Here is a 23,048-nt window from a genome sequence, read left to right on the forward strand (position 1 = left end):
TATCTTGGGTAAAATATCATCAGTAGAGCTAAACTTTGAAAAAAAAAGTTCTTGGGTTATCTATCTGCGACTGGAAATGGTTGTCGCTTTTAGTTTTTGGCTGAGTCTCTTTGGCATTTCAAATCACCAAGTCAGATGCTGGGACACATGGTGAAGCCATAATGCAGCCAATTGGTGCTAGCAGACCTTTAGGAACTCTTTGGTAAATGATGATAACTTTAAAGAACTATGCATGATATTTTATAATTAAGGACTTACTTTTGCAGACATCATTGAGCCTTTCATAGCCCTCCTTGAATGCAGTTGACTGGTACGTGGGCAGGTCATACCAGAAACCATACCGAACTGAAAATAGAAGAAAAAAACATGGAATTAGGTATAATTCAGGGAAAAAAAAGTAATCAGTGAAAATGCATTAGGTAATTAGGAAACTTAGATCAGTTGTGACTAAAGCAGATAACTTATAGGATCCTGCTCATGTCTGTTTCTTGAGTAGAAATCAGTACTTGCCCCAAGTTCTTGAAAGTCTTTATTACAGAATTAATTAAGCTTAGAGCTCACAATGTTTTATACATATAATAATTTAAAAGGGCGATATTTACTTATTTATAAAGAGGTTTTTTTTAACTTTAAATAGGAATAATCTTTATGATAATCACAATAAATCATTTTTCATTTATCAAAATCAAATTTAAGTATGTACTTTTGCTAATCGAAATAAGGTACTTAAACCTGTTAAACTGAAGAAGTTTTGAGAAAAAGTGGCCTGTTTTCCATTTCGGGAGACTGCGAATTGAATGCCTTTGATGAGGTTTGAACCTATGCCCTCTTGGGTCTAAGGAAGACACCCTCACTTAATTCCATTAATTATCTTATATTTTAATTACAAAAGGGGAACATGATAACTATAGGATTTACAATTTTCCAAACCAACAATGAACTGTTTGTACCAGGGTAATATCTTGAAATTCATTGCTGAAATATTTTGTAACATGTTTTTTATGTAATAGGTGTAACATATTTTTTATGTAATAGGGCAAAAGTCTTTAGCATTTGCCTGTGTAATTATAGTGAACTGTTTGCTGTCAGATTGGTTAAAGATAGAAATGGAAACTTGTCATATTTCATTGATTGCTTTTCAAGATTGGTAAATAAGAATTTTTGCAATAACAAATTAAAATAAAGAATTTTCCAATAAATTGTTCTTGGGAATTACTGAAACATTTGCAACCATTTCAGCATTTCTCTTTGCAAGGAATATTGGGTTTTTGATGGACATATAAATATCAATCTTTTTTACAAAGATATGAAAAATGAGTGCATATAGCATTTTAGGGTATCATTGGAAATGGTATTGGTTTTCAATGGGCAAACAAAAAGGACATAACATCAATTTTTACAAAGCTATGAATAATATAGCCAGATGCCATTTGCCTTCCAGGAGTGCTGTGAAATTCTTTTATGAGCAATTCTTCTATCTTTTGTATCTTAGACTTAGGTAATCAATATAAAAGAGCAATATTTGGTCGTAATCAGGCTGGATTGAAAAATCTCCTCTCCTTCTGTAAGCCCTATTAGATGACATTTTAGGAGAATTGCCTTACTGACTGGCTGTAGATTTGATTGTAAATGCTGATTGGAAGGAATTTAAGGTAATTTTACCAGGAAACTAATCATGATTAATTGTTGCACCATGCAACTTGACATACCATCAGAGGCTTATTGAACATCCCAGGCACAAGCATCATTGTAATTTATGTGGACATTACATCAGTTTCCAGTTTAGAAGTACCATATTACTTTATAATATTTTCATTAAGCCGAACATTTTATTCCTTATTACACACAAAATGTTCTTAATTGATTAGTCTTTTTGTCAAAGGAATAATTTATGTCTGTGAAAGCATAGACTGTTTCTGTGAAATTAGTAGAACTGAATTTTACTTCTTAATCTTGTTGTAGAAAAGAAAAATACTAAGAATTCCATATGCTTCTACAGAAGGCTTTTTACGGTTTGCACTGGATTTTGGCTGCTTCCACATTCTCTGCTGCATGTCTCTGTTAAACATGTAGTTAGGGAAGACAGATTTTAGGCTCTGCAATTCTCATGCTTTTAGGAAAATTAAATAAAAAAGAGCATAGTTTTCAGAAAGGCCAGAAGCCCTGTCAGATATTGTATACATATTTGGCATGAATGATGAATGAGGAATCAAATAAAATCCATGTTACTAGCACTGAGACTTTATCAAGGCAATGCCAACAAATGGATTTCTGCATGCTGGCTCTGAGCCTGGCTCAAATACATGGATTATCACTTGTCATATTCACACTGAAATATTTGGGGTTTTTTGGAAGAATTAGTTCATACCAATGTATTTTAGCTTGAATGGGATGAAATGTCTGGCAGCTTTTTGAGTAACCCTGGGTTAAAATGAAACAGTCCCGGGTGCAGCAGGGTGCTCATTTTGAGAATGATTGAGGAAGTACCATTTGTGGGGCTCATACTAATGACCTTTTGGGCAGACATGTAAGGTCTAAGCATTACATGGTAATCATGACTGAGTCTGACTCCATTAGGTTACAAGTAACCTGGGTCTGTATCCACTATCGCCTTAGAGACAGTGTTTGAGACTCAAGGCTCAAAACTTAAATTTTTATTAAATAGTACAATCTTTAATAAAAGAGCATTTAAATGGTAAAACTGGCCATATAAGTTGTATACAAATTCAATGTTGAAGAAGTATTTACTCTTTTTATGCAAAAAAGAATAACCATTACTGTAAGGATAGTTGATGACATTTAAGAACTGCATTTCTGAGACTGTATCTCAAAGTCAGACTCAAGATGTTACTGTGAATATATCGGCCCTGGGTCCTTCCCTGGGGTGGAAGTCAATACTATACAACTTACAAGTATATCTTATAGTCATATATCATTGACTTCATTCACACTATTGGTCAGTTATTAATACCAAGTAATCCAATTAGCTACATCGTTCTTAGATCCAATTTAGACTAATATTTTATGCCAACCCCCAGGGGTATGTTTCAGTCTAGATCTTTCTCAACTTATCTTAAATTCAAATTTATTAAAAACATTTCACAGAAATCTGGACAGAATAATCCCTTGGGCCTCAAGTAAGAAACCTTGAACAAAAAGTTGCATGCAGCTATTTAAGGCAACTATATTTTAATTCCTAGATTTTAATCCCCACAATTATTTTTCTCTGCACCTTAAATTTATTTGTTTCAAATAAAAATGTTAAACTGCATGGGGTCTGTATTTGCATATCAGTCCGGTAATTGATATTATCTTAAGTGTTATAGTTTCATTATTTAGCTACATATTTGTATGAATTGAACTTTAGCAAACATTGAATATGAACACCAAAGTTGAGGAAATTTAAAAAAAAATCAATGTATTGCCATTTGTGACATTTAAACAGATTTAAGATAATTGAAGTTATGACTAAAATCTTTTATTGAAATGCCCCCCTGGGGTTCATTATGAGAAGCCACTTAGGAAGTGTTCCAGGGGAGAATGATATTCAATCTTGGAACTCTCAGTGTATTCTTCTACAGTCATACGCGCCCTGCAATGGAATTATTAGTTTAAACTTATTTATTTTACAACAATTGTGAAACAAGTTATAACAACATCACTAATCACTCTCGTTGGCACGATTCTACGCAAGAGTGTGGTCTTGTGCCGTGTGGGAAACCAGTCAGTACCCAAAGAAACCATAATTGTCCGGCCTGGTGGCCACAAACCAAACTCAACATGCGCCCCGGCCGGGAATCGAACCCGGGTTGCCTTGGTGAAAAGCGAGTGGCTAACCACTGCCTTAACCGAACAGCAAATTATGATGGAATTATTGAAATGCTAATTACTAAATGTCTTAAGATTTATATTGAACTATTTCAGTTCTAGAACAGCCTCTTATTTTCATGTTCTTGAACTATTCAAGAACTTTTGCTGAACTCTTAGTTCTGGTTAAATAATTTAAGCAGGTATTGTATATAAATGAGCTTTCTTGTATTGTACTTTCTAAAGAGAACTTCAGAATAGTGTCTAAGAAATGAATACAAAAAAGTAAAACCACCTGAGCATTGGTACTTTCAGAGAATATGATACCTTATTAAACTCCCTTGCAAAAATTATAATTACACACCTGAGTTCGCCTTTATTATACTAAAAGAAGTTTGTCATATTAGAAAGTGAACCTGACGGACAGAAATACCAATAAGACTCCTAATCAGAAGTATTAATTCTACAAATGGGATTTCTCCATCTGTTCAGTTCATTTCATTAAGCATTCTCTTTTGATACGGATAGGGATACATATAGGCCAGCCCTATGAGCTGCCATAAGCCAAATTACAATGCACGCTGAATTAGGCAAATCAATGCAGTTTTTCTTTTTCTGATAAGTTATTTTGTGTTCTTGTATAGACCCTGATGGATATTTAAGTAAATGCTTACATTTCTGGAAAGTAATATGTCTGTATGTTGGGGGAAAGTCTGTCTTAGTTTAATTAATGTTTACTGATGGGTTTTGTTATGTAGTTTAGCTAGCAAGACGGTGTTGTCTGTGATGCTATGTAACGTTCAATTCCTCTGAAAGGATTGTCTTAAAACATCTTTTCCTTTGTACTGCAGGGTTATAGACACTGACTCTTTTTGCATATATATGAGACTAAGGGACTACAGAACATATAAATATTAGGAGCCGGAGTGAAAATCAAGGAGTCCAGCATTTCAGATCAAATTATTAAATGTCACAGGGAAAGCAGAAAAGCTTATTTATTTTAAATCAAAACTTCAATTATTAAATCCAGAAAGTGGCAAGAATGAGTACATATCCAAAATAGCGTATATAACTGTCTACCTATTTGGCATGAAATATACCAGAACGGACGACTGCTAACCTAAGTAAAGTAGGAGTCCTATAGGCTTATATTTAGGTGACTCAGACCTCACCTAGACTCCCTCTAGTTTTGTACACTATACTTGTATTGCTCAATGTCTGCCTATGCAAACATTGGTGGGTGGGGGATTTTGTCAGTCTCCCCTTTAACAATTGCGTTGCTTCAATGTCTGATTGGACCATCATTCATATTGTTAAATTCACAATTCTTCCTTATGCAAAAAAGCATCAGGGATTTTCACCTTCTGCAATTATTCATCTTCCGTTGCCTGAAATGCTTCAAGTCCTTTTGGTGGCAGCTGCTACCACGACGTCAGTATGCAAACAAGTCTTCTGCACGGAGAACCCAAATGGAATTACAAAAACAAACACACAGAACCTTAAAAACCTTCTTAAAATACAAAAAGCTCTCCTCAAAGGCAAACCATATGCAAATTTTAATGGCTTAAGACACAGGAATAGGGGTCTGATTTATAGCATGAAAGCACATGGTTTATGACAGACAGGGGGATGACACAGACATGGTTTTTGTGACGGGAAACATCAGTCAAATGCCTGTTGCTATGACAAATTCATCCTGTCTTTGCCTATGAAAATGAGCAACAGACATTTATGTGTTGTTTGGTCTCCGATGGTTGGTGTACTTGTTTGGAGACAGGGTAATGTATAAAGATTATTGTATGAAATTATACTGTAATTAGAATGAATATTCACAAGGTTTGAAGGCTTCTGGCCATTGTTGATTTATTATTTATCAATGACAAAAGTTCGAGTAGGGATTAAACCTCTGACCCTCTGATCAAGAGCCGGATACACCTCCACTGAGCTTTCACCTCCAATGATCTTGTATAGCTTAAGACGCCTATCTCAAACTGGTACTGCGTATTTGCTTATGCAGGTTTGACATGACAAATTTAACAAAGTTAATAAGGTAAGTTGTTGCCAGCAATTTTAGAATCATGCACTTTCCCTTAACCTTAATCCAGTCTTCTTTAAAAAAGCAGTAATTAAAAATTCATTGCTTTTCATTTCTACTGTCTGTCTTGTGGCCGGGACTTAATTACACTTTCAGCATCCTAAAGTAAAAGCCAATTTTGTCTTATGTCCTATTCTGTCAGTTATAATTATTCGTTTAAAAGATTATGTCTGAGTTAAAGTCTGCAGAGATATTGACCTTAACAATCCCATTTGACTTTTAAAGTCTAAAGAAAAACTCATTCATTTTTTAAATAATTGGTACAGTATAAAAACAGAGGCTTGTACCAATCAAAATTAGACTTTTAGATGAACAAGCCCATTAATTCATACAACAGTTCTCAGCATTCATTTGGTTAAAAAGCCCTGCTATAGAAAATCCAGAATTTGAGCAACCCAGAAAGCATTGTTAACAAGTGCAGGGCTTGAGGGCTTGTCCTATTTTTGACTCCTGCAAAAGTATCCAGACTTAATTATTCTATTAAAGGAAAATCATTCAATTCAGAGATCGAAAACAGAAGTATAAAACCAGGGGCTTGTACGGATGTTTCCTGACACTCTAAGTCCCTGATTGCCAGGTTGTTTGGCTAGTGGTTTCCTCAAGTTGACCGGCTATATTAGATTCGATGGGAAAGAGTTTGTTTTGTTGACACTTGGATGTCTAACAAGCACTTGTAATACCTTATGTGACCATTTGTGCAAGTTAGACATTGATTTTCCCTTTTTTTTCCGATGTTGCAAGTCTTGGAGAGAATAAACTATTGTCCCATGGAAATTGAGGAGCATTCGGAAACCTCTTGGCTTGGAATTCATTGTAAATGATTTTGTCATAAAGGCCCATTGTTGGTATTGCATTAATAAAAGCGAAAGATCGCTGTACAGTGCTTAAAATAATTCATAACAATAAAGACAAAAAAGAATATAAAAACAGTCAACTTAATACCATGTGCATCTGCCAGAAATTGCACATTTTGCCCTAAATTGAAGGAATACAATTAATTTTTTAACCTGAGGTCATAATTTTATAGAGGGTTAATGCCAGGGTTTATTAATTGATCGCTTAATCATGTAAAAATAATATTTTTCTTCCTAATTCAAGGCAGAAATTAAAGTGCCTTAAATCTTTGAGGTAGCATCAGTCATCCGGCCAAATTGATAGTCTTCCTGGCATAATCACCACCTTGTTGACAACAAGTCAAGCATTTCAGTTACAGGAACAATTTAAGGAGATGGGGGCCATCCTTCATTCACAAGTTTGCTCGATATTTTGACACCTTGCTATTTAATGATGGAGCCAAACTGCTCATATTTTTATGTAAATGATTCCTTATTGAGCCAGCGTTGTCAGTGATGATAGTGATCGCATTAGGTGTTTATATGAATCCTAAGGTCTCTTTGTCAGCAAAATATTTTGGTCGAATTGATTAAGCTTGTGACCAATGCTTTTTGTTTGTGAAGTGGCACGTGTTTAATGTGATTTATTTTTTTGTAATTTATTATTTTCCAGGAGTGACCAATCCATTCATAATGTATTGTTAGACTTGCTTTTTTCCCACAAAATTTGCATATGGAAACTGTGTTCAACAAAACTGCGTTGTGACTTTTATAGTGCCAAGCTTTAATGGAGGAAACCAAACCTGACTTTTTAAATGTAAAGAAGTTAGCCATGAATTCTTGAACAAACAATGAGCACCTACAAAGGCAATCTTAATTCTTAGTTTATAAAACAAAGAAAATTGTTAATTAGCCATTTGCTTTATCTAATGCCATGCTTTCAAACACTAAAACGCTCTTCAGGAGCTGTCAAGCTTGATTTAACAGGAAGAATAAACATCTTCCAAGAAACATGGCACAATAATTTGTGTTACAAAGTTCATGACTTTGTGTACATACTCAGATAAGAACTTTGAATGTTTGTCAGGTTTGCTCGACCAAAATATTTGAATGCATATTCCTGTTCTGGTATATACTATTAAAGGACCAATTTTTTTGTCTGGGGTGGGGCATGACTAGGTTAATTAGACTATTTCAGGGATGGGGCATGTCCATGATCATGGAAAACAAATATCTGAGGAGAGTCCTGCAGAGGAGCATTCTACGTCCTTATAATTAACGTTGGTAAAAACTCACAATTTGAAATAAAATGTCTCCAGACCTGAGGCCATTTTTTAAAACCTTTGTGTAACTTAAACAAGTGAGATTCAATTAACTGTTCTAGTTTCCCTTATGTTGAATTCCCTATGCTGAGGAAACCATTGAAGCCTTTAATGCCACTAAAAATAATCTGATGCCATACTTGGTCAATTTCTTTAACGCACAGACAATGTAAACTGACAATTTCTAATTTCAAAAATATTCGTCCTTGCTGATATTGCATGTCTAGCCAATAAGTGTTCAGTTACAATGATGCATGGATTGTTAAAAGTTGGATTGCTTCTGTTCAAGTATATCATCACTATCATCAATATGCCATTATGCTATCTACTGCATTGATAAAACATGCATTTATAATGGCTTATTCGGGGTATAGATGATAACCTGTGACAATTTCTGGCAGCCTGGTACAGGCCATATAACTGATGAAAGGCTTTGTGCTGCAGGAGCAGATAAATGATGCACAAGAGGTGAACGCATGAAAGATCTAAGTGATATTAGAAATAGAAGGGCTTAGAACTTTCTTGCTCATTTCAAGTTGGTAGAACTATAGGTTGCTTTTGACTAGCATGGTATATTAATACTTTGGTTAAATTCAATTTCTAACATTATTGTAATGAATTGGTTCTTGTTTGACCAGCATTAAGAATGTCCGATGCCATGCAACAAAATGTGATTGTAGTAAGCTCATCAATAGCTGAGCATTATACTTATATAATGAGGCTCTTGTCATAACTGACTTGAAATGAATTTAGGACTTAAACTATGCCAAACTTTGGCCTTAACCCTTGAGGTATTTATCAGTTTTGTTCATTTGATTCATTTGCACTCGGATATGCGTTCCAATATGATGTATTGACCATAAATAGTATGCAGCTGGGGAATCTGGCAAGGTGCAACTGTTTCTCCTTTTGTGTTTCATGTATTACACAAAATTTCATTATAATTCTTACCCTGCATAGTGCTTTTGTTTTGCAATTTTAATCAATTATCAGTGTCTGAAACTTTTAAATCATTTTTGGACAACAAAGGGCAAACTGATGATGATATCAAATTTATCCATGTTGTAGCAAATTCTTGTTTATGTTTAATAAATTTCTTCTTTGTATTTGAAAGATGATACAATTTATGAGACTGTCTCCAATTTAGGTCTTCATGAAAAAAGGGAAAATTTCAGCACACAAAGGAATGTGATTCATATATACTGTAAACAAGGGAATATTCAAGCTTTTTTTAGACAAATCAATAAGATTTTATTTCACTTTGAAATATCACAAAAGGACATGTTCAATTTTATAACTGCTAATGATTATAAAGGCTTCAGCTTGCATGAAAGAGATCAGACACTGTATCAACAGAGAGACTCCTTGGATTTTTTTATTGCCATTAATGAGGAAAAAGGGGCTAAAGTGTCCCCCTTATTTCAACAAGTGTCTAACATGGGGACTCTGAGAGCGAAATGTGATAAATGGGAAGAGTGGGTTTAAGTGAATTTTAGAGTCCATTAGGGGTGCTGGATGAGTCAGATTTTGGGGACATGACTTAATTGCATCTAAATTTGATAAGTCATTTAAATTGATGCCCTAGTAGTGCTCAGTAATGACATCTTATGTTTCCCATGGTAAGGGGACTTTGGGTTCACCCTTTTGGGCGCAATGACACATGATTCCAAGACATTTTTGACACATCCAGGGACTAATTTTATCATTTTGGTGGAATTCCAGAAAAAAATCCATGAAATCATTAAATCAATTACTTCTTTTTAAAGAAATTATACTAATTTAAGACTTAAAAAGCACTCCAATAAATGAAATTTCATTGTACGATGTACTTCATTTCTTGAAAAATTCTAGAAATGGATTATATTTATGGCGGTTAAACAGCCACAGACCTTAATCTTCTCTGGGCTATTGACATACAGTAAAATACTCATACTATTGCCCTCATTCCCAGGAGACAGCCATTGGACTGCTACTGTATTATTGTCTTGGGCAAAATACAGGATAATTTGAATAATTTATATCATCTCCATAAATGATCATTGACTTGAAGTGATTGCACATTTGATAAGGGACAGTGGTTATTTTCCCATGAAGTGTGGCCAAAAATGGACCAGTGTTTCCACAGAAGGCTAGCGTCCTCTGATTATGTTGTCATCCTGACCAAGGCCTTTGTTCTGCCTAATTGAATTGTCATTCTCAAATTTTTTTTGGAGGAAACAAAGTTTAGAGAAATGGAACGAAGAAAGTTTAGACTCTGTTGGAATTCTTGAAAGGATTACCCTTCTATCTAAACAATATGCAGTTATTGAAAAAGAAACAAAATGTGTTATAAAACAACAAGTCCTTACTGATTTAAAAATAAATCACTGCCCCCCCCCCCCCCCCAAAAAAAAAATAGTTCCAAGAATGTAGTTATCTTAAAATCATTATTTTCAGGCAAAATCACCAATTCTTACAATCATTGTAAGTAAGTAGTTGAGAAAAGTTGTTGGAACTATTGGCAAGTCTTAGAGGCTCAGAAACATAAGTAACTGGGGGTATGCTTAAATCTAGCATCTGGTTGACCAATTACATGCCCTATATGGCAGAAAAATCTGATAAGGCCAGGGTTTTGTGCTGGCTTTGAGAGCAAATATGTAAGCTATCAAATTTCCATTAGATGACCCCAACTAGCACCCCGTGGGAGCAACTAGAGCTGACCAGATCTTAGAAAATTCTCATAAAAACCTCTCCTAAGGTGCTGGTCTAATCCTTTAAAAGGAATTAATAGGAATTTATAGTTCTTTTATGGCCATTATGAGCGCTGTTCTGAGAAAAGAACAGTCTTGTTTAATCCCTTTGAATTATGATGTATTTTCTGCTCATGTACTTTGTCTTAAATTTGGTCATCAAAATATGATGTATTTTTATTTTCTGCTGATGTACTTGGTCTTTAATCATCAAAATATGATATATTTTCAGCCTCATTTTATATTGTACATTAATGATGCAAAAATAATGTAGTTGTTAATCTTCACAGTGTTAATTTCAATTTTGTTTGTTTTAACTTTTCTTATTTAATTCATTTTTTTAACTCGACTATTCGAAGAATAGGTGGGCTATTACTACTCGCCCCGGCGTCAGTGTCGGTGTCCGGTTAAATTTTTAGGGCAAGTTGGGATTTTCACTTTTATGTCCACTACCCTTCATTCAATTGACTTAATACTTCACACAGTTGTTCAGGGCCATCACATGATGAGGTTAGATAACTCCATATTATTCTTTACAAAGATTATGGTATGGCCCCTGATTGACTATGCATGGAACTTAGGTTAGGGCAGGTTGGGATATTTATTAATAACTTCTATACCCTTTGTTCAATTGATTTAATACTTCACACACTCGTTCAGGACCATCACACAATGAGGTAACATAACTCCATATTATCCTCAATACAAGTTATGGCCCCTGATTGACTTAGGTTAAAGTTTTAGGGCAAGTTAAAGTTTTAGGGCAAGTTGGGATTTTCACTTAAAACTCCAATACCATTCATTCAATGCACTTAATAAAATTCAAAATTATTTACGACCATCTTACAACAAGAAACATAACTCCATTTTATCCCTAAATACAAATTATGGCCCTTGAATTTAAAAAAAAAAAAAAATCTTTTGAAAGGCATATTTGTATATTCTTTACCACATTTTCATAATGGGAAATCAAGTTATTTGAATGACTTGGGTCATTGTTGTGGCTGGCTGGTGGGAGGGCAGCAAAGTCACCTTATGTATCGAATAATTTTAGTTAGGTTTGACATAAAGAGACCAAACTTGGTAATATTACATCGTTATTGTATTCATTTCTAAGTCAAAGTGGCGTAGTCGAGCGCGCTAACTTAATAATAATTATAGAATAAGATAAATATTTAAAAAAATGCAAATAGATAAAAACAAATAATAAAAAATAATACTAATGCTTTGCAAACATGGTTGTCTGTACATTCATAGTGAAACTGTCTGTGATCGCTACAGTGTCTGGAAGTAATGTTTCTCAAATTTGCCTTTATTGGGTTAAGGGAGTGAGTCAGGTGCCCATACAAAATGCATTTGGTCGATTTTATACGAATGCTTTATTTGATGAAATTGAACATATTTCAAATCAAACACACAAGTTGTATTTGATTTTAGATATATATAGTTTGCTGTTTTATCTGATGAATTTGCATCGTTTTTAGCCTTTGAATAAGGTTACAAATTTTCTAGAAAATGAAGCAATAATATTGGAATTTCCTAGAAAATATAACAATATTATTGAAATCCTTTTCTGGCTGCCTTGGGTAAAGGATTATATCAAAATATAATTTCAATTTAATTTAATTGACTGACAGCTGAGTATCTTTTCTTTTCAATTCAAGGTTTATATTATAAATCGAAGAATTTATTAGTCATTTGATATCTGTCTGTATATTTGTATGTCCTTGATTCAAATCTAATAATCAGAATATTATAGCATTATTGAATTTGAATATTTTTTTCTTAGATTATTACTTGGCTGCACAAATGTCATAAACCGTACACAATATGATTCATTGCTGCGATTCCAAATCATTAATAATGGCTGACTGGCAATCTGAATGACCTCTCTAAGGAAATCATAAAAAAAAAACATTTCATAAAATGAAAATTAGTGACACTTTCTGATAGTATCTGGAATGGGCGAGAATAGTGTGAAATATGGTGTATAAATCTCTGTAATTCCTTTAACAAAGTGGGGATTATTGGGCCCTGAAGTCAGATACCATCAGATATGGAGGCCCCTTTGGTTATGGGAGACTTGAATTTCCTGGAAAATTTAGGGATTTGACAAACATTGCAAAACTGGATTATGTAGTATTTAAATATGTCAAGAGTTGGTTTAATTATTGTCTGGTTTTAGCTGAATTCTGGTCTGCATGCAGTATAACTGTTCCATTTTGTCTCAGGCCACAAAATGTATTTTTATATATTGTGGGGGTTTTAATTTACAGAAATTTCAAGAAATTGAGGGATTTTTTGAACATTGTAAATAAGAGAGCTTGTAATACATTTTGCTCTTTGCGCCATTATACAAATTTTAACCAGTCTTCTTGCAGAAGCTGTATTTGTCAAATAAAAAAAAATAATGGGTTGTGGGGTTTTGGACAGAGGCTGATGGGGATAAGAACCATAAAAAAACAGTCCTGGTCTTTGGTGCTTGCAGAAAAAAAGGGACAAAAATAGCTGCCAGGGGCTGACATGCAGATATGGAGTTCCCTAAGGGGCCATGCATGGTGCAGTCATCTGAAAATGACAGATAGCCCCTTGTTAAATTGCAGATTTTACCAGATTATGTGCAATTTGCCGTGGCGTCTGCAGACACAGACAATGACAAATATGATGGTGGTATGAAACACAATTGTCAGCTTTGTCATACAAGAGCGAAATTGGGGACCAAGTCGTATCTATTTGTTCTTATTTGATCAAGGGGAATAACTCTACAAGTTTTTTGAAACATAGTGATAGGACTGAATTGCTTAATAAATGTCATCGTGACAGACCACGCTTAATATTATGCACCAGTCAATTGTAACCACGGACCCCTAGGTCCAGTGGGATAGCGGGGGAAATGGGCCGTGTTTTTTATATAGCAGGGAATGGGACTTACCTAGGAATTGTCACCAGGGTGTGTGTGTGGGGGGGGTTATTTTGCGGGGATTTTACCAGCAGTTTGTCCCCGCAGGGTTGAGATTTTACCCGGGATCTGCTGGACCCAAGGTCAAACTCCCTGCTATTCCCCAGACCTGGGGGGCTGTGATTACAATTGACTGGTGCATTACATATATATATATATATTTATCTATATATATATCTCCAATCATTCTACACAATTTACCATGGGGAAAAAGGTTAATGAATCTAAGTAATGCTTGAATATTCATATTTAACCTTAACTTCTGGACTATTTTGTATTGCCCGAGGTGTGTCTCAGGTGTCCAATCAAACGTCCTGATTTCACCACATTAATTATTCATGAGCACAATATTTCTGCAGGGCATTCAATGGAGTGATACTTTACGAATACACTTGGTACCTGAAGAATGCATAAATGCACACTTGACAAAGTCTAAAACTGATCATAATTTTCAAAAGCTCCATAAGTAATATGCCCGGCTGCCCGGCGCCAACGACGACAATGACACTGAATTCTTGAAGCCATTGAACATGTGTCACTTTCATCATTGTCATATATTGAGAATGGTTTTATGACATTACTTCAAATAGTTTTCTTCGCATAAAAATGATAGAAAATATTACAACTAATAATTGTTCCAATTCTTTTTAATTTTGCCACTGATATTGAAATAAATCCTGTGAACATGGAGGTCTGTCATCATCATGTTGATATTTGGTTCCTAACAAGATATTTATGAGATGGAATATGGTATTATTTATGACTTAATCAAGTTTAATGTTCATACCAGATGGGATTATTTCCAAGTGAAATGAGGTAACAGATTGTGACCTTTACTACTATCAGATACAAAACTTCACTTTGAAAAGGCGAGGGGATATAGTAATGGGAGGTGCGATTCCGTGTGTGTGTGTGTGCGTGCGTGTGTGCGTGCGTGTGTGTGTGCGTGTGTCCGTCCCACATTCATTTCTTTGCATCTCCTCTTACATTTCTCATGCGATTTCTACCAAACTTTCACAGATTGATGATCATAAAGTGAACCAGAGCATATTGTCAGGCTTTTGCGATTCAACAGTTTTTGAAAGAGTTAAAGCCCTTTGTTTATTTTACATTTAAAAATGGTTTCTTCGCTACTTCTCTTACGTTTATCATGTGATTTCTACCAAACTTTCACAGATTGATGATCATAAAGTGAAGCAGCGAATATTGTCGGGCTTTCCTGATTTTACCATTTTTGAAAGAGTTATTGCCCTTTGCTTATTTTACATTTAAAATTGGTTTCTTCGCAACTCCTCTTACGTTTTTCATGCAATCATAATTTGTTCAATGTTCTATGTGGTTTTCTGAACTAATAATATACCTCTTGTCTGTGTTTTTATGTTGTCATTATACACCGCAATTGTTTTTGTAGACATGCAAGTGCTAGAGTTTGTGCCGGGGGTGGGTGGCTGGGGTTTTTTTTCAGATATATTTTCTGATTTTGGGACATTAACAATAATATACTGCTTTATCCTGAATTAAAATTGGTAATAATGCAATTTGTTCTGCTGTTTATTGCACTGTGTGACTGGCTGACTACCATATTCTTTACTTTAGTAGGTTGTGTAATCACAAAAAAGTAATCGTATAAAGGACAAATTTACAGTGGTCCGTTTTGTTTGAAAAGTAAGCTCAGCGAAGTTAGAAATGTCTTCTTATTTTAACATTCTTAAAATCTGTGAGAACATTTATTTCTCCCTTTCGTAACTTTAATTTCACTGCTGATTATTATGATCACGCATACGCTGCGAAGCTCATTGTTTCAGAATTTTTGCCCACATGACCATATGAGTGAGAGTGAGATTGTTTCCATATTCCAATCTCCCACAATTCATTTGTGACCACTCAGAGAATATCTCTTGAGACTGGTCAGCAAATACAGGGTAACAAATAGATAATGTGCATAATTGAGCGACGCTGAATGGCTTTCACAGTTTTCCAGTAAATGAGACAAACTCCACTGACTGCCGAATAATATTTCATTGGTCATGATGTAACAAAAAAATGATAAATTATAATTATCTTTATTGGTTTTGAAGGTCATATTAAATTTTAGCTATAGTTGTGCAGAAGACCTTGAAAAGATGCTTGAATTTCAAGCACAGCCATGAAACATTCTTGAGTGTTCAGCAGTTCCTTAAGGAGAGTGCTTCATTTTGAGCATAAATCATTGAGAGCTTGCATTTTGAGAGGATGATTAAAAAGTGCTTGAATTTATAGCAGAGTTCATTGAAATATGCTTGAATTTATAGCAGAGTTCATTGAAATATGCTTGAATTTATAGCAGAGTTCATTGAAATATGCTTGAATTTATAGCAGAGTTCATTGAAATATGCTTGAATTTATAGCAGAGTTCATTGAAATATGCTTGAATTTTGAGTATTGAAAGGTCCTTGAATTTAATTTTCAAAAGGCACGACACACAAAGAGCGAATGAGAGTAAGCTTGGGTTTTTCTTATAAAAATGCGTGTGACAATTAAGATGTATACAACCAATCAGAATTCAGAAAATATTAAATTTAACCTGGAGTAATAAAATGTAAGTTTGTAAATATTTGTGGTAAATAATTAACTATTTTTTAATTGAAATATAACAATTTTGAGAAGAATTCCTTGAAAAGTGCTTGGGAATAATGTATCCTTGTGGTACAATGAAGTTATTAGAATGGAGATGATAACATATTGCAAGATCAAGGACAACAAAACAGTCAAGAAACAAACAAAAAAGGCTTTCATAATTTCAAACAGTTTATCATCATTATGTGTCAGGTGATCAATTTGTGATTTTAAAACTTTGTATACAATTTGTATTAGGATTTAAATGAAAGTTAAAGAATTTAATTACACCTTTTAGTATGTTCTGAATTAGGAGTTATATTAATATAGCACTTTCAGCAATTTCTAGATACCTATTTCGACCAATTTATAAACTGCAATTGTCATGGACAACTTCAACTGCAGATATATTGGATTTTTAATCCGAATTTTATTAAATCTTTGAAAAGACATGGAGCGGTCTGGAAATAAATGGATTATTTATATAGTCAGCAGAATACCACTTTTAGTAGCCAATTAAATAAGGATAGGGATTTGAATCTTTGTTGACATTAGATTACGCGTTGTGACATATGGCGTCAAAGCGATAGGGACGAAAGAGAAGCTGATGCATGGAAACTATTTTTGAAAGCAGGAGAGAAGTTTTTTGCCTTCGATAATATGGAGAGATGTTTTTTGGCCATCATTTGGGGAGACGATTTATATATCCAATGTGAGCTTATCACATATGATATGAATAATAATTGATGTTTGCAGACAATTTGTCGAGAAATATAGCAGCTTCACGATCATCGAGTTTATGCAAATCAAATTGAAATTTCATAAGGATCAATTCACTTTAGTACTGTTAGAAATTATCTGGAAATTGTAACTTCCCTGTCTGAAAAAGGTTTATTTGATTATCTTGTATTTATTTTTTGCATTTTCTGATTTCCGGGAGAAATATTTAAGATTGAACTAAATGTTGCGTTGAAAAGCTGAATGAAATTTTGTCAGAGATATTTTAGGAAACCCTTCGATCTTTCTACTGTTCTATACTATTGATTTATTTCTTGGCAATAGCTATCTAAATCAGATTTTTTTACTGGATGTCTTTATTTCATCCAAAATTCAAGAGAACAGTAGGACTTGTGTCTTCTATCTACCTCGTTGCTATAAAAGCTGACTCAATACTGAGACAATGTAAGTGCATCATCATCACTGCCACTATAATTACAAATTGGCAATTTGCAATGACCTTGAGGCTTATGCATGGTGCATCACAATTTTGGGCCCCAAATGTAACAGACTTATAATGCCAATTATTATGTGCATCTGGAATCAGCACATATGATGCTATATAATTATGCTTTTAGCAACAGTAAGCAAATATACATATTTTATGAAATATATAAACATTTTAATTAAAAACAATTCGTAATTTAGGGAGTTTGTCAGTTTTTAAGCCAAAGTATTTACATTCACCGCACTCTTCGTTTACCGCATAACAAAAAATACGTAGTTACCAGAAGTTACATTAGCGACATCGATTTTGGACAACCACTATCGATTGTCGCCGACATATCATTGTCAGTGACGATTTATTGATTGTACTCGATAATCGTTTCATCACTATGTAACACTCCGCCACTTGTTATGTGCAGGATTGAACCTGCCAGCCTCAAGGTCATTGCAAAGAGAGAGGTCTTCGTTGAGTTCAATTCGATCTCTACCTCTGCAATAACCTTGAGGCTTATCTTGCATCACAAGTTGTTTTTGTTGGGCATCAAATATTTGTAATAGACTACACCAATTGTTATGTGCATTTTGAGAGGATTGAACCAAAAAGCCATTAAATTGCAGACAGACATGTCATGGGCTCAATCCTCTACCTCTTCAATAAACTTGAGGCTTATCGTGCAGCAGTACAAGTAATTGAAGTTGGGAACCAAATGTAACAGACGCCGCCAAATGTTTTTTGCATTTGAATGGGATTAAACTCACCACCTCTCCCTCTGCAGGTGGACATGACACTCGACCGTGTCATTATAAAATCTATCTCAGAAGAAAGTATGAGTGCTGCTATTTACATATTTAATACCCGGTTACACAATGAAATGTGGAGATATGTTATGTCACTTAGGTATTTATAAAAAATAGTTCTCACAGAATGTTTTCCATATCAACCAAGTATTTAGCGTAGAAAGAATAACTATAAATTATGATCATTTATCTCTTATTTTCTTTCTGACATTTACTGAATGTTTTATAATGGAATTATCAACATTAATATAGTACTTTTACATTATTTGATGAGGTCATTAATTTAGGAAGAAGTATTTTAGGTGCAAGTACAAGCACTTTTAGTATGAGGTGCTAAAATTGAATATACTTTCATGCTTGAAAGCCATGTCCAATTTGATGCTGTAATGATCTTGTTCTGAGCTGTCATGGTCCATGCTGTGACATTTGGTGGGGGCCATGTTAAGATTTTATAATTCTGCAAGCCATGTTTTGAAGTCAAACTCAACTGTATGCAACTGAATGAATGTGATTGAGCTATCATGAATATAATAATACAAACGTGTGTGTAGGCCTGTGTATGAGTGCAATTGTGTGTATACACATGCGCATGTGTTTGTGATTTGCAACTGAACGTATGGGATCGAGCTATCATGTATATAATAATATGAACGTGTGTGACTATGCCTGTGTATGGCAATTTATGAGTGCATGTGTGTATACATATGAATGAATGTGAAGTTTTCATATAATAATATGTATGTGTGCGTATGCATGTGTATGAGTGTGTGTATGTATATGTATGTACATATATGCTTGTGTTTGTGATATGTGTTTGTTTGTTTTTATGTGTGTGCCTGGGTGTGAAAATGTATGAGTGTGTGTGTGTGTGTGTGTGTGAGCATTTTTGTTTTTTTGTATATATGTGTATCCTATCAAAATGCATGGAATTGTTGTATAGGATGAGAATTTTAAACTGCATGCTGATAATATATTCTATGTGGAAAATAAATGAGAAAAAAATAGTAATGTTTTATCATCATTAACATTTAATTTAAACGTTAAGGTCAACAGGACACTGTTTTTTTTGCCTCCCCTTGACACGAATGATTGATTCTTTAATTGTCGAGATATAAAAAGTAATAACAATAATTACTTCTGTAGGGAAATGATCATTCCAGTTTTTAGCAGGAAATCTGGTTCAGTTCAGGAATCTGGCAAAGCCAAATATGGCGACCAACCAGTGGGAGTGGTCAGCAAATATTGATATTGATAACTGGTAGGGAACGAAATGAAAGTAACGATGAACAGTCTCCGTGAAGGATTTTGACATGCGTGGCTATATATCATTTGGCTTTGAGTTATGCTGGAATCTGGCTTCATAATGGTGTTACTATGATGGAATGCCATAAATTATGTATGATAGAAGCACAGATGGCAGCACTGTCATAGAAATGACGGGCAGGAAACCTACTGAAGCCTTTTTATGACATGAGCACTTCTTGGATGAGAGGTCAGGTACCCTGTTGCCACAGGAATATATTATATGCCCCAGTATTATTTGCTGTACTTCATTTACACCCCCTGACTTTTATTATGCAAAGGACTTGAAGCTTTGTTCTTTGGGTTTGCAATGAATTTTAAGTGAATCCACCTGCAATGCTTTCATTTTGTCATAAAATACATAAAATTTCCTTCATTCTGCAAGAGATATGTTTGCCTTACAGCAGGAATCATCTACGATTGTAATGCACATTCAACTCTCTAAAGTCTGTTTTATTTAGACCTGTAGATGAGAATATGATGCCCATTCAGGCTGATGCTGAGCTGTTAAAGCTGCACTCTTACAGATTGACAGTTGCATAAAGTGACCTTTTTTCATTTTTGTCTCAGAGTCAGCTGATTTTGATATCAATGCCTTCGATTCAGCCATATAAGATAACTAACAATAGAATAGATCTCAATTGTAAGCAAAACAGCCAAATACTTAGTGACGCTTTTGAGCCACATAAATTCAATTTTCAAAAGTAAATATGAAAAACTGTGACATGATCTTTTAAGTCAGCCCTCTTATATCAATTGTTTTCAGACATTAAAGCAAAACTTGGCTCATTCCAAGACAAAAAATAAAAAAGTTTTCAAAACGGTCAATCTGTGAGAGTGCAGCTTTAAGGGGTTTTCTGGTTATTACTTTGATTCAGACCCATTGGTTTCTCATCAAGCTCAATATGTCTGGAGTGGATGTAATTCACAGGCTGTATGCATAAGTTTTATTCATGGTCTGTGACCTTCAGATTCACAAGGCCACATTCTCAGATAACATAATGCACTAGCGGTTCGAGGGGTGCACCCCCCCCCCCCCCCCCCGCCCCCCTCCCCACCCCTCCCTTAAATCATCCAAGTTTGCTTTTTATTTCAATTAAGGAGAAAAAAAGTTCTACAATGTGGCCTAAATGCACCATTTCAGAATAGAAAATGTTAAAAATTTCTTAAGGGAGGGGTGCAAGTCAAAAGGTTACGCTCCTAATCTAAAAACAACAAAACTTTCAATATCGTATAAATAAAAAGTTAATTTTAAACTTTGAATAAAACCTTATTAATATAAACTGATGAATCAGTTCACACAAAAAAAAATAATCCGAAATCTCACAAATGAATTCAGAAAACAGAAGCTGTCCATACAGAGTCATCCGACTCCATGCATTGTCATAGAAATGATAGTTCTCTCTCAATTATTGGCCATAAAGTGTCCCATTGTTTACTGTGCAGCACAGCTGACAGGTCGCTCTTGTAATTATTGTTTACATTGTTTACAATCATGCGCCCGATGTGGCTCCTATCGTGTTTGTCATTATTTGCTTCTCTTTTATTTCATTTCTCTTTCCCTATTTGTTGCTTGAGGATCATTGCTCTCATGCATTCATGCCTTCTCTGTCTCTTTTGAAATAGTGTATGATTGTGTTCTTCTAATTACGATGTCACATTTTTTCTCGTTTTCGTATTTGTCATCATATAGAAATCGATAATTCTTTCACTAATCTGTATAGTGACTAGTATGCTTTAGCTTTTATTTGATGCTGTGACTGTTCAAATCGTCATGGTGATGTCCATTTCTGGTGGTGCCAAGTGTCAGAGTTACAGGAGGCTGAGGCTTGACCAGGCACCCAACATGAGACAATTGCCATAAACCACGATTCGCAAACTCCACAAAGTGATTACTTCCCTTTGCTGTGCAGTAATCATTGCCATTCATGCATGTCACATGAGAATGAGCAGAATCATGCCTTAATGATAAAAAATCATGTGACCCAGTTCAAAATCTTAAAATATTTTTATTTCATTTTTTATTTTTATTTTTATTATTGTAAACATAGAACATTCATTTATTTCAATAAAACAACAATTGTCAATAAGATGAAATATAATAAACATTCTTAAATACCCTAATATCCAGCTATTTTTCGTAATTCTTTTTCACATGGTCTGTGGTATAATATGGTGTTACAGAATTCTCAGACAGAAGTTTTTCCTGAAGTACAAGCTATATTTCACTGAGGATCAGTTCTGTTAATGATGACTCCAGTTTAAACAAATAAACAGTGGCAGTTGGTGTAGAAGCAGGCATCAATTTTGGTTCTCCAAAAACCCTGGAGCAACCATTTTTGTTCGGAATAGTGATTGAAGGCTTCACAGCTCGTTGTCGTTCTAACCAAGTATGGCAGAAACGCCGAAAAATTGCATTGTTTTCAAGCCTAATTAGACTGAACTGCAAGGCAAATGAAATTCTCAAGACTGTTAATTAAATGTTACAAAGAAGGAGATTATTCAATAAAGAAAGTGCTATCAATCTTTGTATTGGTATAATTTGCAGGTCATTTATATTCATTGCTATGTGACCTTGAAATATTGGGCACATATGGGAACATAAATTCTTGCAGAACGATAAAATAACCGTAAATATAACAACAAAAATAATTTTGGCAGTGCCATGGGTACTTGCATTAGTGTTTATACTTCTTGAATGCAATTAAATGGAGACGTAAAATCCACGTTAGAGAATGCTGTATGTTTCGATGACACTTTTTCCCTTTTTTCGATCACCAACAGACTTGATAATATTGCTAAGAAGAACTCTTGAACATGTAATTTCCTGAAAAAAAATTACACTAATATTGTATGATTTATATCTCATAAAAGACTGTCACAAGCTTTTAGCCATCTTAAATCATTCATTGTTTGCAATATCGAAGAAAATCTTTCCATTTTCATTGATTTGGCTTTTCTCCATGGAAATTTAATGAAGAGACACCAGGCTTCACAGAAATATTACAATATAATATCTCTTTCCAGAAAATCATGCAAAAAAGCTCTGTGTTTCTTACAATACATTTTTTGCTTAACAATTTGTTTTTCCCCCGAAGGCAATATATTTACACAGACTTTTTTCTTGATAACAGTGATATTGCAAAAAAAAAATGTTGTCATGAACGTACAAAAAAAGCTAATAAGATTATTTTTTCTAGAGGGGAGAATACACTTCACAGGATAACATTTTCTTGATAGATGCAATAGGATTAGAACATTACAGTAAATTGCCATAAAAACGCCCAAAAGGCCCCAAATGCTGGGTGCCATGAGATGCATGTACATAGTTTCTTTTGATAGATGTAAAAGAACTAAATGGAAAATCCGAAAGTAACGTCACGA

General features: G+C 34.4%; 2 protein-coding genes across 3 annotated transcripts in view; one reads left to right on the plus strand and one right to left on the minus strand.

Moving 5' to 3' along the window:
* The window catches only part of LOC128230513 (cysteine--tRNA ligase, cytoplasmic-like), a 102,991-nt gene that overhangs the window by 42,952 nt on the left and 36,991 nt on the right, over positions 1-23,048 (plus strand). The gene's annotated exons all lie outside the window — the stretch shown is intronic.
* Positions 1-23,048, minus strand: part of LOC128230514 (uncharacterized) — a 66,885-nt gene that overhangs the window by 37,386 nt on the left and 6,451 nt on the right. The window contains exon 2 of the mRNA XM_052942839.1: positions 259-345. Within this exon, the coding sequence (XP_052798799.1) occupies positions 259-345 (87 nt within the window). The remainder of the gene's footprint in view (positions 1-258; positions 346-23,048) is intronic.

Source organism: Mya arenaria, chromosome 4, assembly GCF_026914265.1.
Source record: "Mya arenaria isolate MELC-2E11 chromosome 4, ASM2691426v1".
Classification (NCBI taxonomy): Eukaryota; Metazoa; Mollusca; class Bivalvia; order Myida; family Myidae; genus Mya; species Mya arenaria.